This window comes from Argopecten irradians, chromosome 2 (genome assembly GCF_041381155.1).
Source record: "Argopecten irradians isolate NY chromosome 2, Ai_NY, whole genome shotgun sequence".
NCBI classification, from domain to species: domain Eukaryota; kingdom Metazoa; phylum Mollusca; class Bivalvia; order Pectinida; family Pectinidae; genus Argopecten; species Argopecten irradians.
Window position 1 is genome coordinate 10,584,659 of NC_091135.1, and position 16,207 is coordinate 10,600,865.

The following is a 16,207-nucleotide window of genomic DNA, read 5'->3' on the forward strand; positions in this document are numbered from 1 at the left end:
AATTTGAATACTTTAGGATGGAGTATCGGAAACGAAAGTAGTGTTATTAATAGATTTGGGGATTTCCAGACAGACTGCCATTTATGGACGCACCTACATACCGATCAGTTTAACCTTTGGTTTTTAGTACGCTGGTAAGTCAAATGCTCTCTGAAGACTAATATATATATGTATATATATATATATTTATATATATTTTTGGCATATCAACCTTTCTGAACACATATTATTTAACATATTCACGATAAAATCACTGTATTGTCACGAGTTAATTTGTACAACTTCCAGCTGATAATGTTAATATCTGAATAGACAGGTGCTCCCTATGTGGAATAGTCCTGCATTTGAGTAATCATTTGGATACCCAAATTCAGGATTCTGTGAAATGCAAACGCTTACCAGGGGTGACTTGATAGAGACTTACAAAATTTTCAACAAATATGATCAATCAGTCACCCTCAACCTGCAACTTAATCACAGTTCTACTAGAAGTCATAACTACAAATTGTCTCTTAGTAGATCTCAAAGAGACATTGGAAAATACTGTTTTAGCTCCCGCATTGTATCTCCATGGAATAATCTACCACACGAAGTCGTTAACTCACCAAATATCAAAACTTTTGAGGCTGCCGTCTTGCAGTTACTGCTAAAATGAAAATAAACTGTATGACTATCGATCCCCCCACCGGGAAAGATGCTAAAGAATGAGCTGAATATAGAGGCCATAGCCTGTGTTCAGAAATCATCCTAAGGTATCCTAAGGTTAAAGCTGTTTTAAAGGCCCACTACCTTTCCGAAACGGCTTTAAATTTTTAAAATTGGAATGTAAAACAAGATCGATAATTTTTGTAGTGTCACAAAAATTATTAACTTTCCGTTAATCCTACATTTATCATCACCTTCTGAACTGTTTGATTAAAATAAATAAAATGTTTATTTTCAAAACGCGGGTCGTATTATGTTTCCCGCCGTCGTCCTAAATACCGGGCGGTAGTTGACTATCACTGCGCCAGACGGCAAAACAGCGAATTGACTCTCCACTGTTTTCATATATTAGGCAGGAAATCTTGCATATGTTTGGTGTCGTAACCTTATTTTAGGTCATCGGTACGCATTTTTCTGGTGTTATTAATGTTTTTCAAGAAACTTTTATATTTTGCTCCGGAAAGGTAATGGGCCTTTAAACATTTTTTTTATCAAAAAGGGACGTCTTAATTAATCTTTATACATGGCAACTTTCTATATTAGAAATTATTACTCAAATGGGGACACGTTTTATCGTCTAATTTTAAAAGTCACAAACAAAATCACCCCCATTGCTTACTATGGGGCTAAACTAGGTAAAACTCAATCAACCATGGCATTTGCACTGGATTTTTCCTGATAGTTGTACACTGCTGACTATTGAGAGCACCTTTAGAATACATGAAAAAGTGAGACAATATATGGTCAAGTGCCCTAAATTCGTCAGGGACCTGTTTTCATCATGTTTATAATTTTGCTAATATCTCATGAACTCAAGGAAGATTGGTTTGCATGTTTCATGTGATTTAATAAAGAGTGTCGTCTACCTAAGCAATTTTGATCAAGGAAGATTGGTAACCCCCATACAGAAAGTTAGTCACCTTTCCATGAAACGTTCCAAAAGAAGGATGTGAATGCTGATACAGATTGAAATTTAATTTTGATTTGTAGTATAGGAGCGGAAAAATGTGCGGCCAGGTGGGATTCGAAACTGGGACCCTCAACAGTCAACACTAGCTGATCCAGAGTCATTACAGAATATTTGAAAATTATTTCATTTCTTACTGATAATGCACTGTTCACCTCAGATCATTGTTATCATATATTGATACCTTGTTATCATAAAAATGGCAAAATTTTTTTACCACAGGAAAATATGGACACCCACTACAATATTATGTCAGTGTATAATTATTGTTAAAGGGCCACTACCTTTCCGAAACGGCTTTTAATTTTTTAAAATAGGAATGTAAAACGAGATCAATAATTTTGTAGAGTCGCAGAAGTTATTAACTATACGTTTACTAGCACATTTATCATCACCTTCAGAACTGTTTAATTAGAATAAATAAAACGTTAATTTTCATAACGCGGGTCGTTTTATGTTTCCGCCGTCGTCCTAAATGCCGCGCGGTAGTTGACTATCACTGCGCCAGACGGCAAAACAGCGAAATGAATCTCCACTGTTATCGTACATTAGACAGGAAATCTTGCATATGTTTGGTGTTGTAACCTCATTTTAAGCCATCGATATATATTTTCTTTTGTTATTAATGTGTTTAAGAAACCTTTAAATTTTGCTCCGGAAAGGTAGTGGGCCTTTAAAAATAAATAAATAAAAAAGTGTGTAATATTGAATTTAAATGAATAACTACCAGTTCTTTTTACTTAATTTACTTTGTAGCTAATTCCAACCAATATAATATACCATGCATGCAATATTGGTGTCTGGTTTTTGTTGGCTGCACATTTGTTACAGTATAGTGTCTTCATTATTATGAATAACTTATGTATCTTTCATACAATTTTTCTAAATTGTATATTAATTTGCAGTTAATCTGAAAACAAGAAGAAAGAGATATCTTCATCCAAGGAAACTACAACGCTATATGCAATCATGGCATATTCAGGTATTCTTTAAAATCATGCATATCTTACATACCATCATGTTGTAGGAGACCCTGGCAAATACTAGCTGCAGTATATCTTTTGGCTAGAGAGAACTTTTCCTTAGCTTAATTGATCGCACATCAGATTAATCATCCTCGATACTCCAGGGGTTCCGATCACTTACGATCTCTACACCCCAGGACTATCTCATATTGAAATTGAAGGCAGCTCAGCGGAAAACATTTCACCAATCACAGGCTAGCAAAGATTTCCTTTGAAGACTGCAGAGAGAGTGACGCCTAACATCAAAGCAACACAGTCAACCACAGTGTACCGTGATACGCCTCTTTTGATGTACATCAAATGTCTAAATTACCTGTTCTATTCTGTTGCCTCCAGTTTTACTATGAGATAGTCCAGGGATTAAGAGATCGTAAGTGATCTGAACCCCTGGAATATAGAGGATGCAGATTAGTTAGTAAGTCAGAAGTCCAGAGTTTGATCCAAAGTGGAGGCAATGATTATGTATAAAATCTGCACTCTGTTACATATATTAATATACAAAATGTACAGTATATACAAAAATTCCATCAAGAAACAAAATGAATATTTGTCCTTTAATTGCCATATATTTAATGTTAAATTTCCCCTTTTATATATAAACGCCCCCCCTATCCCATACTAGATAAAACAATGTTTTACAACTGTGTGATGCTTCTAATATTGACATTGTATCCCATATTACTTGAAACTCCCTGGGCATTAATTATGGCAAATACGGTAATTTAACTTAGTGACTAGTAATAATTATTATACTGCTTCCTAATTAAAATTTTGGTAAATTTAAACACTAAACTTAAATTACATGTACAGTCCTCAAGAAATGCATTTTGAATATTAAGTGCCTCTCTAATATTCTTGATTTTCAAAGTGCCCTGGGTACGGGTTTTGCTACATAGTCAATAAATCAGAGGTTGCATGACTTTGAGGTATACCTATATTCTTTTCAGGCCCCTCTTACAGTTTGACTCAAGAACAGATACGACAGAAGAGAACAGAAAGATTTTGTGAAAATAAGCAGGTAGCTGGCTCCAGAACTGTTGGTAAGTCATTTTAAGCCAACATCATTTTAAGATTTTTTGCGTTTTTATTATTATTCCTTAGGAACAAATTCTATGATCTCTATAAGTCTTATATTATGTGTTCATATAAAATTATGTACATGTATAAATTCCCAATAGTCTTATAAATCAATTTCGGAGAATATTTGGGTTTAATTTGGTTAATTTGAGGTCACTATGTTGAGACCTGCATTCAAAAATGTTGAGACCTGCATTCAAAAATGTATGTGGTGTTAAATGAAAATTAACACATACTTTTCTTCTTTGAGTTCCAATCACCCACAAATTACGATTTTAAGAAATATGATTTATCCATTAAATAATATAGACAAAGATATTAGAATTTAGAAAAGCATTAATAAGTGCACATGCTTTTTTACAGGCAAAAAAAAAATCAGAATGATTTCAAATAAATCAAAATAATAAAATTTAGTTTTGAATGTTATAATTACTCACCTGTTTTACTTATTTTGATTTCTTAGAGATATAATTGTTTGAGGATTAGTTAAAAAATATCTGTAATGGGGTATGAAATTCAATAAATTAATGTTGATATCTTTTAAAGAAAAAAATTGCTTAGAAACATTTCTACTAAATGATGTATCCTGAAAAATGAACCTTTGCTTGCAGAAGGAAACATTATGTCTGAGGGTAAATACACTTTCAAATCACCGGGCATAAAAATTGTTTATTATAACGTAATACTGTGATTCGCTATTCTGGTGGCAAATTTACTTATGTTTGTGATGAATAAAATTTGTAGGCAGCCAATGGCCACAATGTTTTATTTCCCCCGAGGCAAATAGGATGTTTGTTTTTTCCCTGTCAACTAATCACAGACACAGTTATAAACATAGGTATAATGATAATTGTGATCAATTAACGTATTCGCCATAATTAGCACCTCTCCCCCTATAAGCATCCTTCCCCTTTTCTGGAGAAGGAGTTGAAGTTCTATAAATGCCGCCATCCCATGAATTTAACAATGTTTTACAACACATGATGCCACTAACATCAGCATTTTATCCCATATTACATAAACTTGCAAGTCTTTTACATGTGAATTACATACATAATAATGTGTCTCAAAGATTGAAAGGCATTTGCATGATTTATTGTAACAGATTTATGTATCATGAGTACAGAAAGATTTGAAAAATCTGGTTGATTATTTTTGTCCACAACTTACATCTTGGTTCACTAATAAGCCCCCCCCCCCCCCCTCCCCTCCTTTGTTACATTTTTTTAAGTGCCCTGGGCGCTAATTAATTATGGCGAATATGGTATATTAATACATGTTTTGGCATGGTAACAGGATACAGAGCCTGCATTCCTGACTGGGTTTAATGCTCAGTTGATAACCAATAATGAGATGGGTCAAGGGAGGCAATAGAAAAAAAAAGTTAAAAAAAAGTTTTTCTCTGGATTTACTTCTTGTTAACATTATTCAATATTAAATAATATGGCAGCAGAAGTGACAATTCTTGCCATGACTTCAGCAAAAGAGGAATATCTCTATGTATAAGATGAAGTTTATATCAAATTCTAAGCAAAGTTATTCATATATGATTACACTAATAGTTTATGTGAATGGCTTATACAAAATTTGTACCCCAAAATCTGAACTTAAAGTTGTCCAAATTCCCTGACTCTCTCTGCCCAGAAGATTTTTTTAATACATATAAAAATGTATGTTATATATATATATATATGAAAATACACAGTATGATAGGAAGCAGGACTCAAACTTAATTATGGCAAATTGGCAATGGAGTGGCACCATTCAATGTATGAAGACTATTTCACATTTCTTATTTTGGTTATTTTAGAGATTGACGGCGAATTGCCATCAGCAGCCCCAACAAGGCCTCCAGCTCATAGCATGGCCGTTAGTGGACAGAGGCTAGGGAGAGACCCCAGGCACCTTCTCCAAGACACCGCAGGTAAAGAGATAATGGAGGAGATGTATTGTTTCATCTCCTTCTCAGCATGCTCTTTTGTTCAGTTTATCAAACAGTTCTACAGTAATCACTTCATTCTGTTTTTGACTTTTGATCATCACACGTATAGTCTCAAGTCAAATTAATTGATGCTGTTGCTAGAAAATTTTAAAGGTATATCATATGTGCCATAACAGGGCAAACAATTTGATATGCTGGTTTTTCTTTGGTAATCTAATGAAAATTGTATAGGTTTTATGAATCAAGCTGTGAAAACCATTCAAATGGACAAACAAATTATGTATAATGCCTTAGAATTTATGCGCTGTAAAAGTTCTTGTGTTTATGCCTCATGCAGGTTTAGATGAAAACAATCATTTTCAGCTTTTGTTTGTTTAAAATAAATCAGATTTCCATTAAAGAAATCTGATCAGAAACTGAGCAAAGAATAACACTCCTATAATTGCAATGGTAGCATCCATATTGGTAAGTTAGGAATTTGGTTGGGTTGACTTCATGGGGCGTGAGGGGCAGGGGCCAAAAGGGGTCAATTTGGCTATTTCCATACGAACGACTTCTCAGAAACTTGACATGAGAGACTACTCAATACTCATATTGCATTCTTGGTAGCATCCTTATATATTGATTGGGGATTCAAAATATATTAATTGTTGGGTTGACATCCAGGGGATCTGACGGGCAGGGGCCAAAAGGGGTATATTTGGTTATTTTCAATTTTTTTTTTCTATTGACACTAAGCAATAGCAGCATCACTAAAATAACTAGGTGTGCAATGCAGGCCCTCTGGACCTCTTGTTTTATCACTTGACCCAAAGAGCTGCCATCTTGAAAATACATTTTGGACTTCATCCCAGGTTCTACCAATGCAATTTACCTGTAGCTAAAACTTACCTGAAATTATCCTAAGTGTTGCTATTTTTCGGGTCAATACGAAATCTGAGATGACCATCAAGGCTGCCATTTTAAAAACACATTTTAAATGTCCTATAAAACTCTACCATTGTGATTTAGCCGAAACAAAAGACTTGTCCAAAATGATCCCCAAGTTTTGTTATTATCCCCCCCAACTTCTCCTAAACTACTGGACAGATTTCAATAAAACTTAGCAGTATTGTTGGGGACCATGTGTAGATGTTCATACAGGTTTTTCTTTTTTGAAATTTTGGTTACCATGGTAACCTGAGGTCACTATAAACAAGTTGTTTTTATCTGGACAACTCCTCTTACACTACTGTGCCATTTTCAATGAAACTTGGCAGTATTGTTTTTGAACAATGTGTAGATGTGGAAGCAGGTGGTTTCGTTGTCAAAATTTTGGTTGCCATGGTAACCATGTCACAATATACAGGTCAAAGTTTGGACAACTTCTCTTACACTACAGGGTCATTTTCAGTGAAACATGGCAGTATTGTTTTGGACCATGTGTAGATGTGCATGCAGGTTTTCATTTGTCGAAATTTTGGTTGCCATAGTAACCACATTACTATACATAGGTTTCAAAATTTGTCCGAACAACTCCTTCAAAGACACTGGATTGTTTCATTGAAATTTGATAGTAATGTTTAGGACCATGTGTTGACATGGATGCAGTTTTTAGCTCACCTGGTTCGAAGGACCAAGGTGAGCTTATGCCATGCTGTGGCGTCCGGGTCCGGCGTCTGTCCGTCCGTTCGTCAACAATCGACTTCTTCTCCATAACCGCTGGTCGAATTTCAACAAAATTTGACTGTAGCATCCTTATGGGCTACTGACTGAAAATTGTACAAATGATGGGGCTGACCCCCCCCCCCCCCAGGGGCCTGAGGGGCGGGGCCAAAAGGGGTCAATTTGGCTATTTCCATTTTAAACGACTTCTTCTCTGAAACTAATCATGGGATAGCACCCATAATGCAATGGTATCATCCTTATATGGTGGGGATTCAAAATTGTAAAATTGATGGGGCTGATCCCTCTGGGGGCATTAGGGGCGGAGTCAAAAGGGGTCAATTGGCTGCTTCTATATAAACGACTTCTCTGAAACTAAGCATGGGATAGCACCCATAATACAATAATACAATGGTAGCATCCTTATAGGGTTGGGATTCAAAATTGTACAAATGATGGGGCTGACCCCCTGGGGGCCTGAGGGGCAGGGTCAAAAGGATTCAGTTTGGCTATTTCCATATAAACAACTTATTCTCTGAAACTAAGCATGGGATAGCACTGATAATGCAATGGTTGCATCCTTATAGGGTGGGGATTCAAAACTGTACAGATGATGGGGCTGACCCCCTCGGGGGCCTTAGGGGCTGGGTCAAAAAAGGTCAATTTGGCTATTTTCATATAAATTACTTCCTCTCTGAAACTTAGCATGGAATAGCACTCATAATGCAATGGTAGCATCCTTATAAGGCTAGGATTCAAAATTGTACAAATGATGGGGCTGACCCCTCTGGGGGCCTTAGGGGCGGGGTCAAAAGGGGTCAATTTGGCTGTTTCTATATAAACGACTTGTTCTCTGAAACTAAGCATGAGATAGCACTCATAATGCAATGGTAGCATCCTTATGGGGTTGGGATTCAAAATTGTAAAAATGATAGGGCTGACCCCCTGGGGCTTTAGGCGCTGGGCCGAAAGATTCAGTTAGGCTACTATTTTCATATAAATTACTTCTTCTCTGAAACTATGTATTGGATAGCACTCATAGTCATATGGTTTTTATAGCATATACGTTATATGGTTTGGATTTAAAGGGCCACTACCTTTCCGAAACGACTTTTAATTATTAAAATAGGAATGTAAAACGAGATCAATAATTTAGTAGAGTCACAGAAGTTATTAACTATGCGTTTACTAGCACACGTATCATCACCTTCAGAACTGTTTAATTAGAATAAATAAAATGTTAATTTTCATAACGCGGGTCGTTTTATGTTTCCCGCCGTTGTCCTAAATGCCGCGCGGTAGTTGACTATCACTGCGCCAGACGGCAAAACAGCGAAATGAATCTCCACTGTTATCGTACATTAGACAGGAAATCTTGCATATGTTTGGTGTTATAACCTCATCTTAAGCCATCGATATATATTTTCTTTTGTTATTAATGTTTTTAAGAAACCTTTAAATTTTTCTCCGGAAAGGTAGTGGGCCTTTAAATTAAACAAATTGTGGGGTCAATTTTGCTAATTATTCTAATTGTAAGACTCTTTGTGATAATTACTTTAAAAAAAACAGGTGAGCGATACAGGCCCTCTGGGCCTCTTGTTTCAAGAACAAGTCAGACACCTCTGATAAGAGGAACAGGGGGAGGTATTAGACAACCATCGGCTTACAATTCTAGTTTTTTGGGTCAATCCGAAATTCAAGATGGAGATGCATGCCAACATGATACTCTCTTGAAAAACACATTTTACTGTCTTCTTCAGTTTCGCTGCTGCTGAAAATTCGTATAAATTGCCAGGAAGGGCAGCCGAAGAAGTGTTGTTTTTAAATCCTTTTAAACATTTGGTCTGTCTGTCCAAAATCCATGAACCATCATGATGATGTGTGCTGACATCATCTTGAAAAACCATATTGAATATTTTTTCTATGCGACGGACTGGTACCAAGGTTGTCAGATGGCCGTTAAGACCATTGGGCCTCTTGTTCTTCTGGTTCTTCAGCTGCTAAACCTAGAATGTCTTGGTCAGGAACTATCCCTGCTGTTTCCAGGAATCAAAATAAAGTTAATCAAAAGTTTTCGGCAAACATCCTTTTTTTGTCAGTACATAGCTACAGTATGATATATATATTGTTACTAAATAGCATTCGTGTTCTTAAGGATTAACTTGAATAGATTTTTTATGTTATGGAGATATAACATAAAAATCTGAGTGTACTCTAAATTAACCGCGAAGCGGTTTATGATGAGAGTACACTCAGATTTTTGTGTTATATCTCCATCACATAAAAATATATTCAAATTATATAATTCAATTTACTAAAGATAATCTCTTCAATATTAAAAATTCATTATGGGACTCTTTTGTCTATGAAATCATTACGCCGTCATCTCAGCCAATCAGAAGCAACGTTATAAACGGCGACGCCATTTTTTCTTTTATGGGCTGATAAAGTAAATTTTTAAGCCAATGAAAATGCTCGTAACAAGCAAAATTGAATTATATAGTCATATTACAAAGTTGGAGTTCATAATAAAAAAATTACCCGGCTAAAACGGCTGATAAAAACCATTGTCTCTACAGAAGACGATTGGCAAAAGTAGGGTGAAATGTATTGTAATTTGAACAAATAAATGTTTAAGGCATTGTTAACCATTACATCAACAGTTGACAAAATATTTTGTCTTAGAAAACACAAACTGATTTTGAATGTCAAGAAGTGTAAAATATATTGTAATTTGAACACATAAATGTATATAGCATTGTTGACCGTTAAATTAACATTAGACAAAATATTTTTTCTCAGAAAATACAAATTGATTTTGTACGTTATTTTTTCTGTCATTGCAGCTTGGCAGTTCTATTTGGACTACCTGGCCTCCAAACTCTCTGCTGATATTTCTGAAGTAGCTGTTTACCTCGGACTTGAGACTGCAAAATTTGATGAAATTAAAAACCGATGCAAATCAAATCGTCATGAAATGTGTTTCAATATCCTGTGGGCTTGGTATATGAGGACTGTAAAGAACGAAGATCGTCTGAAAGAAATCAAATATGCTTTGAAAGAGTCTAATCGAGTAGATCTTTCTGATGAATTGACGGAAGGAAATTTCCCATTACAAGAAAATTTCCGGTTCGATGGTGAAATAAATAATAGTCAAAATAAATTAAGCGGTAGTGATGCAATAAAAGTTTCCAAGCAGTTACCTCTGACCTTTCAGAGGCTTGCAAGGTATTTTGGTCTTGATGAGAACAATATACAACGTGTGTGTGCAGACAATACTGGTGATGTACAGGAACAATCATATCGGACAATTGATCTGTGTATCCAACAACAGAAGCTGACCAATCGTCGCCAGCTGTGTGATGGACTGGTTTACATAGAACAGTATACAACTATCTCAGACCTTCAGAAGAACTGGTGACAGAGAATGGCTTACATAGAACAATACACATCTATCTCAGACCTTTATAAGGACTGGTGACAGAGTTTTCTCTTACATAGAACAGTACACAACTATCTCAGACCTTTATAAGAACTGGTGACAGAGTTTTCTCTTACATAGAACAGTACACAACTATCTCAGACCTTTATAAGAACTGGTGACAGAGTTTTCTCTTACATAGAAAAGTACGCAACTATCTCAGACCTATATAAGAACTAGTCACAGAGTTTTCTCTTACATAGAAAAGTACGCAACTATCTCATACCTTTAGAAGAACTGGTGACAGAGTTTGGCTTACATAGAACAGTACACAACTATCCCAGACCTTTATAAGAACTGGTGACAGAGTTTTTCTCTTACATAGAAAAGTACGCAACTATCTCATACCTTTAGAAGAACTGGTGACAGAGTTTGGCTTACATAGAACAGTACACAACTATCCCAGACCTTTATAAGAACTAGTCACAGAGTTTTCTCTTACATAGAAAAGTACGCAACTATCTCATACCTTTAGAAGAACTGGTGACAGAGTTTGGCTTACATAGAACAGTACACAACTATCTCATACCTTTAGAAGAACTGGTGACAGAGTTTGGCTTACATCGAACAGTACACAACTATCTCTGACCTTCAGAAGAAGTGTTGACAGAGATTGGCTTACACAGAACATTACACAACTATATCAGACTTTTAAAAGAACTGGTGACAGAGTTGTGGCTTACACAGAACAGTACACATCTATCTCAGACCTTCAGAGGAACTGGTGACAGAGTTTGGCTTACATAAAAAGTACACAACTATCTCAGACCTTCAGAGAAACTGGTGACAGAGTTTGGCTTACATAAAAAGTACACAACTAGCACAGACCTTCAGAAGAACTGGTTACAGAGTTTTGACTTATGTCGAAAAGTACACAACTATGTAAGACCTTTAGAAGAACGGATTTACACAATACTTCATCCAAGTCTTCCAGGAGAAATTTCAACTCATAGACGTATGAACTGCCAGAAGCAGAGAAGCTTCTGACAGCAATGCGATTTAACTTTAAAATCTTTATCTATGTAATGGTTTTATTTCCTTTCTATTGATTGTATGAAAATTCAAATGAATCGACTGGAATTTCCTAAAATATTATCAGAGAAAAATGAATGCAAATTGTCTGGTAGCAATGTATAATGTTAGCTATATATTTGAAAATCTTTATTTCAAATAAAAATTATGTTATTTGTAGCTCACATTACTTCTTGTAATTTCTATTGTTAAATCTATATCATGTGGCTGTCTTTGTTTTATGTATGTCTTGATAATAGGACAGACTATACATCAAATAATTCGACAATCTATATTTTCATTCAAGGTCACAGGGGTCAAATAGGCTAAAATCATTTAAAAAACTTCTTGTGAATAACTAAGAGGCCTGGAGACCTAACATTAGGCCTGTGGCTTGCTGGGATGAAGGGCTACCAAGTTTGTTCAAATAAATGACCTTGACCTTCATGCAAAGTCACGGGGGTCAAATAGGCTAAAATCTTTAAACAACTTCTTCTCAAGAACCAGAAGGCCCAGGGTACTGATATTGGGCCTGTGACATGCTGGGATGAAGGGCTACCAAGTTTGTCCAAATAAATGACCTTGACCTTTATTCAAGGTCACAGGGGTCAAATAGGCTAAAATCCTTTTAAAAACTTCTTGTGAATCACTAAGAGGCCTGAAGACCTGATATTAGGCCTGTGGCATGCTGGGATGAAGGGCTACCACGTTTGTTCAAATAAATGACCTTGACCTTCATTCAAGGTCACGGGGGTCAAATAGGCTAAAATCTTTAAACGACTTCTTCTCAAGAACCAGAAGACCCAGGGTACTGATATTGGGCCTGTGACATGCTGGGATGAAGGGCTACCAAGTTTGTTCAAATAAATGACCTTGACCTTCATTCAAGGTCAAATAGGCTAAAATCCTTTAAAAAACTTCTTGTGAATAACTAAGAGGCTTAGAGACCTGATATTAGGCCTGTGGCATGCTGGAATGAAGGGGTACCAAGTTTGTTCAAATAAATGACCTTGACCTTCATTCAAGGTCACGGGGGTCAAATAGGCTTAAATCTTTAAACAATTTCTTCTCAAGAACCAGAAGGCCCAGGGTACTGATATTGGGCCTGTGACATGCTGGGATGAAGGGTTACCAAGTTTGATCAAATGAATGACCTTAACCTTCACTCAAGGTCACAGGGGTAAAAAGGCTAAAATCTTTAAACGACTTCTTCTTAAGAACCAGAAGGCCCAGGGTACTGATATTGGGCCTGTGACATGCTGGGATGAAGGGCTACTAAGTTTGTTCAAATAAATGACCTTGACCTTCATTCAAGGTCACAGAGGTCAAATAGGCTAAAATCCTTTAAAAATTCTTGTGAATAACTAAGAGGCTTAGAGACCTGATATTAGGCCTGTGGCATGCTGGAATGAAGGGCAACCAAGTTTGTTCAAATAAATAACCTTGACTTTCATTCAAGGTCACGGGGGTCAAATAGGCTAAAATCTTTAAACGACTTCTTCTCAAGAACCAGAAGGCCCAGGGTACTGATATTGGGCCTGTGACATGCTGGGATGAAGGGCTACCAACTTTGTTCAAATAAATGACCTTGACCTTTATTCAAGGTCACAGGGGTCAAATAGGCTAAAATCCTTTTAAAAACTTCTTGTGAATAACTAAGAGGCCTGAAGACCTGATATTAGGCCTGTGGCATGCTGGGATGAAGGGCTACCACGTTTGTTCAAATAAATAACCTTGACCTTCATTCAAGGTCACGGGGGTCAAATAGGCTAAAATCTTTAAACGACTTCTTCTCAAGAACCAGAAGGCCCAGGGTACTGATATTGGGCCTGTGACATGCTGGGATGAAGGGTTACCAAGTTTGATCAAATGAATGACCTTAACCTTCACTCAAGGTCACAGGGGTCAAAAAGGCTAAAATCTTTAAATGACTTCTTCTCAAGGACCAGACGGCCCAGGGTACTGATATTGGGCCCATAGGATGCTGGGATGAAAGGCTACCAAGTTTGTTCAAATAAATGACCTTTACCTTCATTCAAGGTCACAGGGGTTAAATAGGCTATAATCATTTAAACAAAATCTTGTGAATAATGAAGAGGTTTAGAGACCTGAAATTAGGCCTGTGGCATGCTGGGATGAAGGGCTACCAAGTTTGTTCAAATGAATGACCTTGATCTTCATTCAAGGTCACGGGGGTCAAATAGGCTAAAGTCTTTAAATGACTTCTTCTCAAGAACCAGAAGGCCCAGGGTACTCATATTTGGCCTGTAGGTTGCTGGGATGGAGGGCTACCAAGTCTGTTTAAATGAATGACCTTGACCTTCATTCAAGGTCACGGGGGTCAAATAGGTAAAATCTTTAAATGACTTCTTCTCAAGAACCAGAAGGCCAAGGGTACCGATATTGGGCATGTAGTATGCTTGGATGAAGGGCTATCAAGTGTATTCAAATGAATGACCTTGATCTTAATTTAAGGTCACGGGCGGCAAATAGGCTTAAATCTTTAAATGACTTCTTCTCAAGAACCAGAAGGCCCAGGGTACTGATATTGGGCATGTAGCATGCTGGGATGAAGGGCTACCAAGTTTGTTCAAATGAATTACCTTGACCTTCAATCAAGGTCACGGGTCAAATAGGCTAAAATCCGACTATGTTGTATTGTACTAATAGTCAGATGACCGTTAAGGCCCATGGGCCTCTTGTTGTCTACACGATCATTAATACATTGCCCCGTAACTCACATCACTAATAGTTTGTGTTATAAAGTATATTAATACTGAACAATTTACATGTTAACGAAAATGAATAGTCGGGCAAAGAAAACCAGTCTAAATGCGTTCATTGGCCTTCCAAAAGTTCTCACATAATAATACGACGGTCAAGTTCTGCTTACGTTTCCCAGTTCTGACCATTGAAATAAAGAAAAGTTGAAATCATTGAAAGCGAGGCTGCGTGGAAATGTAACCACGGACATAGTCAGCCGGGAGGACGATTTAGGATTCCTATACTTTAAATTAATTTCTTCGTACGCAGACAGATTTTGACGAGAGAATTTATTTTTCTATTTCATATGAAATTAAACTGGATACATTCACACCATTTTTACCGACTTTAGCCATCTTTGCCCGACTGAACAATTTACATGTTAACGAAAATGATTATTTAGAAGATTATTAAATATTTTACATTTTAAAGAAAATAATTATTTAGAATATTTCAAACCTGAAAATGGCATTAATACCCCCAGGTATTTCAAGAACTACATGTTTGATATGTTTGATGTCCTTGATTTTTAATTAAGCCATTTATACAAATCTATGTGCCTTCCAATTTGATGTCATTGTAAATAGTTTTTGTATGTTACAATTAAAGCACACTGTATGAAGAATTATAAATATTATTTATACTATTGCTCCATCACAAAATAACAAATATTTCTATCCACGAAATTACATCAAAGTTTCAAACCACAAAAGAGAGTACACACGACTATCCCACCATTTCATGCAGTATACTAGGCCCACCCCCACCCCACACAGCCGCCCGTAAAGAAGTTAGGAATCAGCTTGTCTGTCTGTCCGTCCGTAGGAAAAAAATTGTGCGGACAACACCTCCTAAACTGTTGGACCGATTTCAATGAAACTTGGCACTATTGTAGACCGATTTCAATGAAACTTGGCACTATTGTAGGGGACCATGTGTAGATGTGCATGCAGGTTTTTGTTTGTTGATATTTTGGTGGTCATGGTAACCAGGTCACTATACACAGGTTAATATTGTCCGAACAACTTCTCTTACACTACTGGGTCATTTTAAATGAGACTTGACAGGCAGTATTGTTTTGGACCATGTTTAGATGTGCATGTAGGTTTTCGATGGTCGAAATTTTGGTTGCCATGGTAACCAGGTCACTATACACATGTTAATGTCGAAAACTTTTGTCCGAACAACTTCTAAACTACTAGATTGATTTCAATGAAACTTGGCAGTATTGTTTGGGACTTTGTGTAGACATGCATGCATTTTTTTTTAAATTTTGGTCCCCATGGTAACCAAGTCTCTATACACAGGTTTCAAAATTGGTCATGACACTCCACCTAAACTGCTGGATCAATTTTAATGAAATTTGGCAGTATTGTTGAGAATCATGTCAGAATGTGCATGCAGGTTTTCGTTTGTCGACAATTTGGTTGCCATCATGACCAGGTCACTATACACAGGTTTCAAAAATTGTCCCAACTTCACCTAAACTACTGGATCGATTTCAATGAAAATTGGCGGTATTGGAAGAGGAAGCGAGGGGGCTATTAGTCAGCCATCGACTTACAGTTCTAGTTTTGCCTGCCCCATATATT

The 16,207-nt window shown here is 36.6% G+C and overlaps 1 protein-coding gene across 1 annotated transcript; it reads left to right on the forward strand.

Annotated features, from left to right (window-relative positions):
• The first annotated feature begins 58 nt into the window (after positions 1-58).
• Positions 59-12,145, forward strand: LOC138314421 (uncharacterized). The gene is made up of 5 exons (XM_069254745.1): positions 59-134; positions 2,578-2,654; positions 3,645-3,737; positions 5,585-5,698; positions 10,207-12,145. The coding sequence occupies exons 2-5, from the start codon at positions 2,642-2,644 to the stop codon at positions 10,779-10,781; spliced, it is 795 nt and encodes a 264-aa protein (XP_069110846.1). The 5' UTR covers positions 59-134; positions 2,578-2,641; the 3' UTR covers positions 10,782-12,145.
• The last annotated feature ends 4,062 nt before the right edge of the window (positions 12,146-16,207 follow it).

Coding starts and splice junctions, on each gene's coding strand:
- LOC138314421 (XM_069254745.1), top strand. Junction 3,738..5,584: donor AGCTGGCTCCAGAACTGTTG/GTAAGTCATTTT, acceptor TGGTTATTTTAG/AGATTGACGGCGAATTGCCA. Junction 5,699..10,206: donor CCTTCTCCAAGACACCGCAG/GTAAAGAGATAA, acceptor CTGTCATTGCAG/CTTGGCAGTTCTATTTGGAC.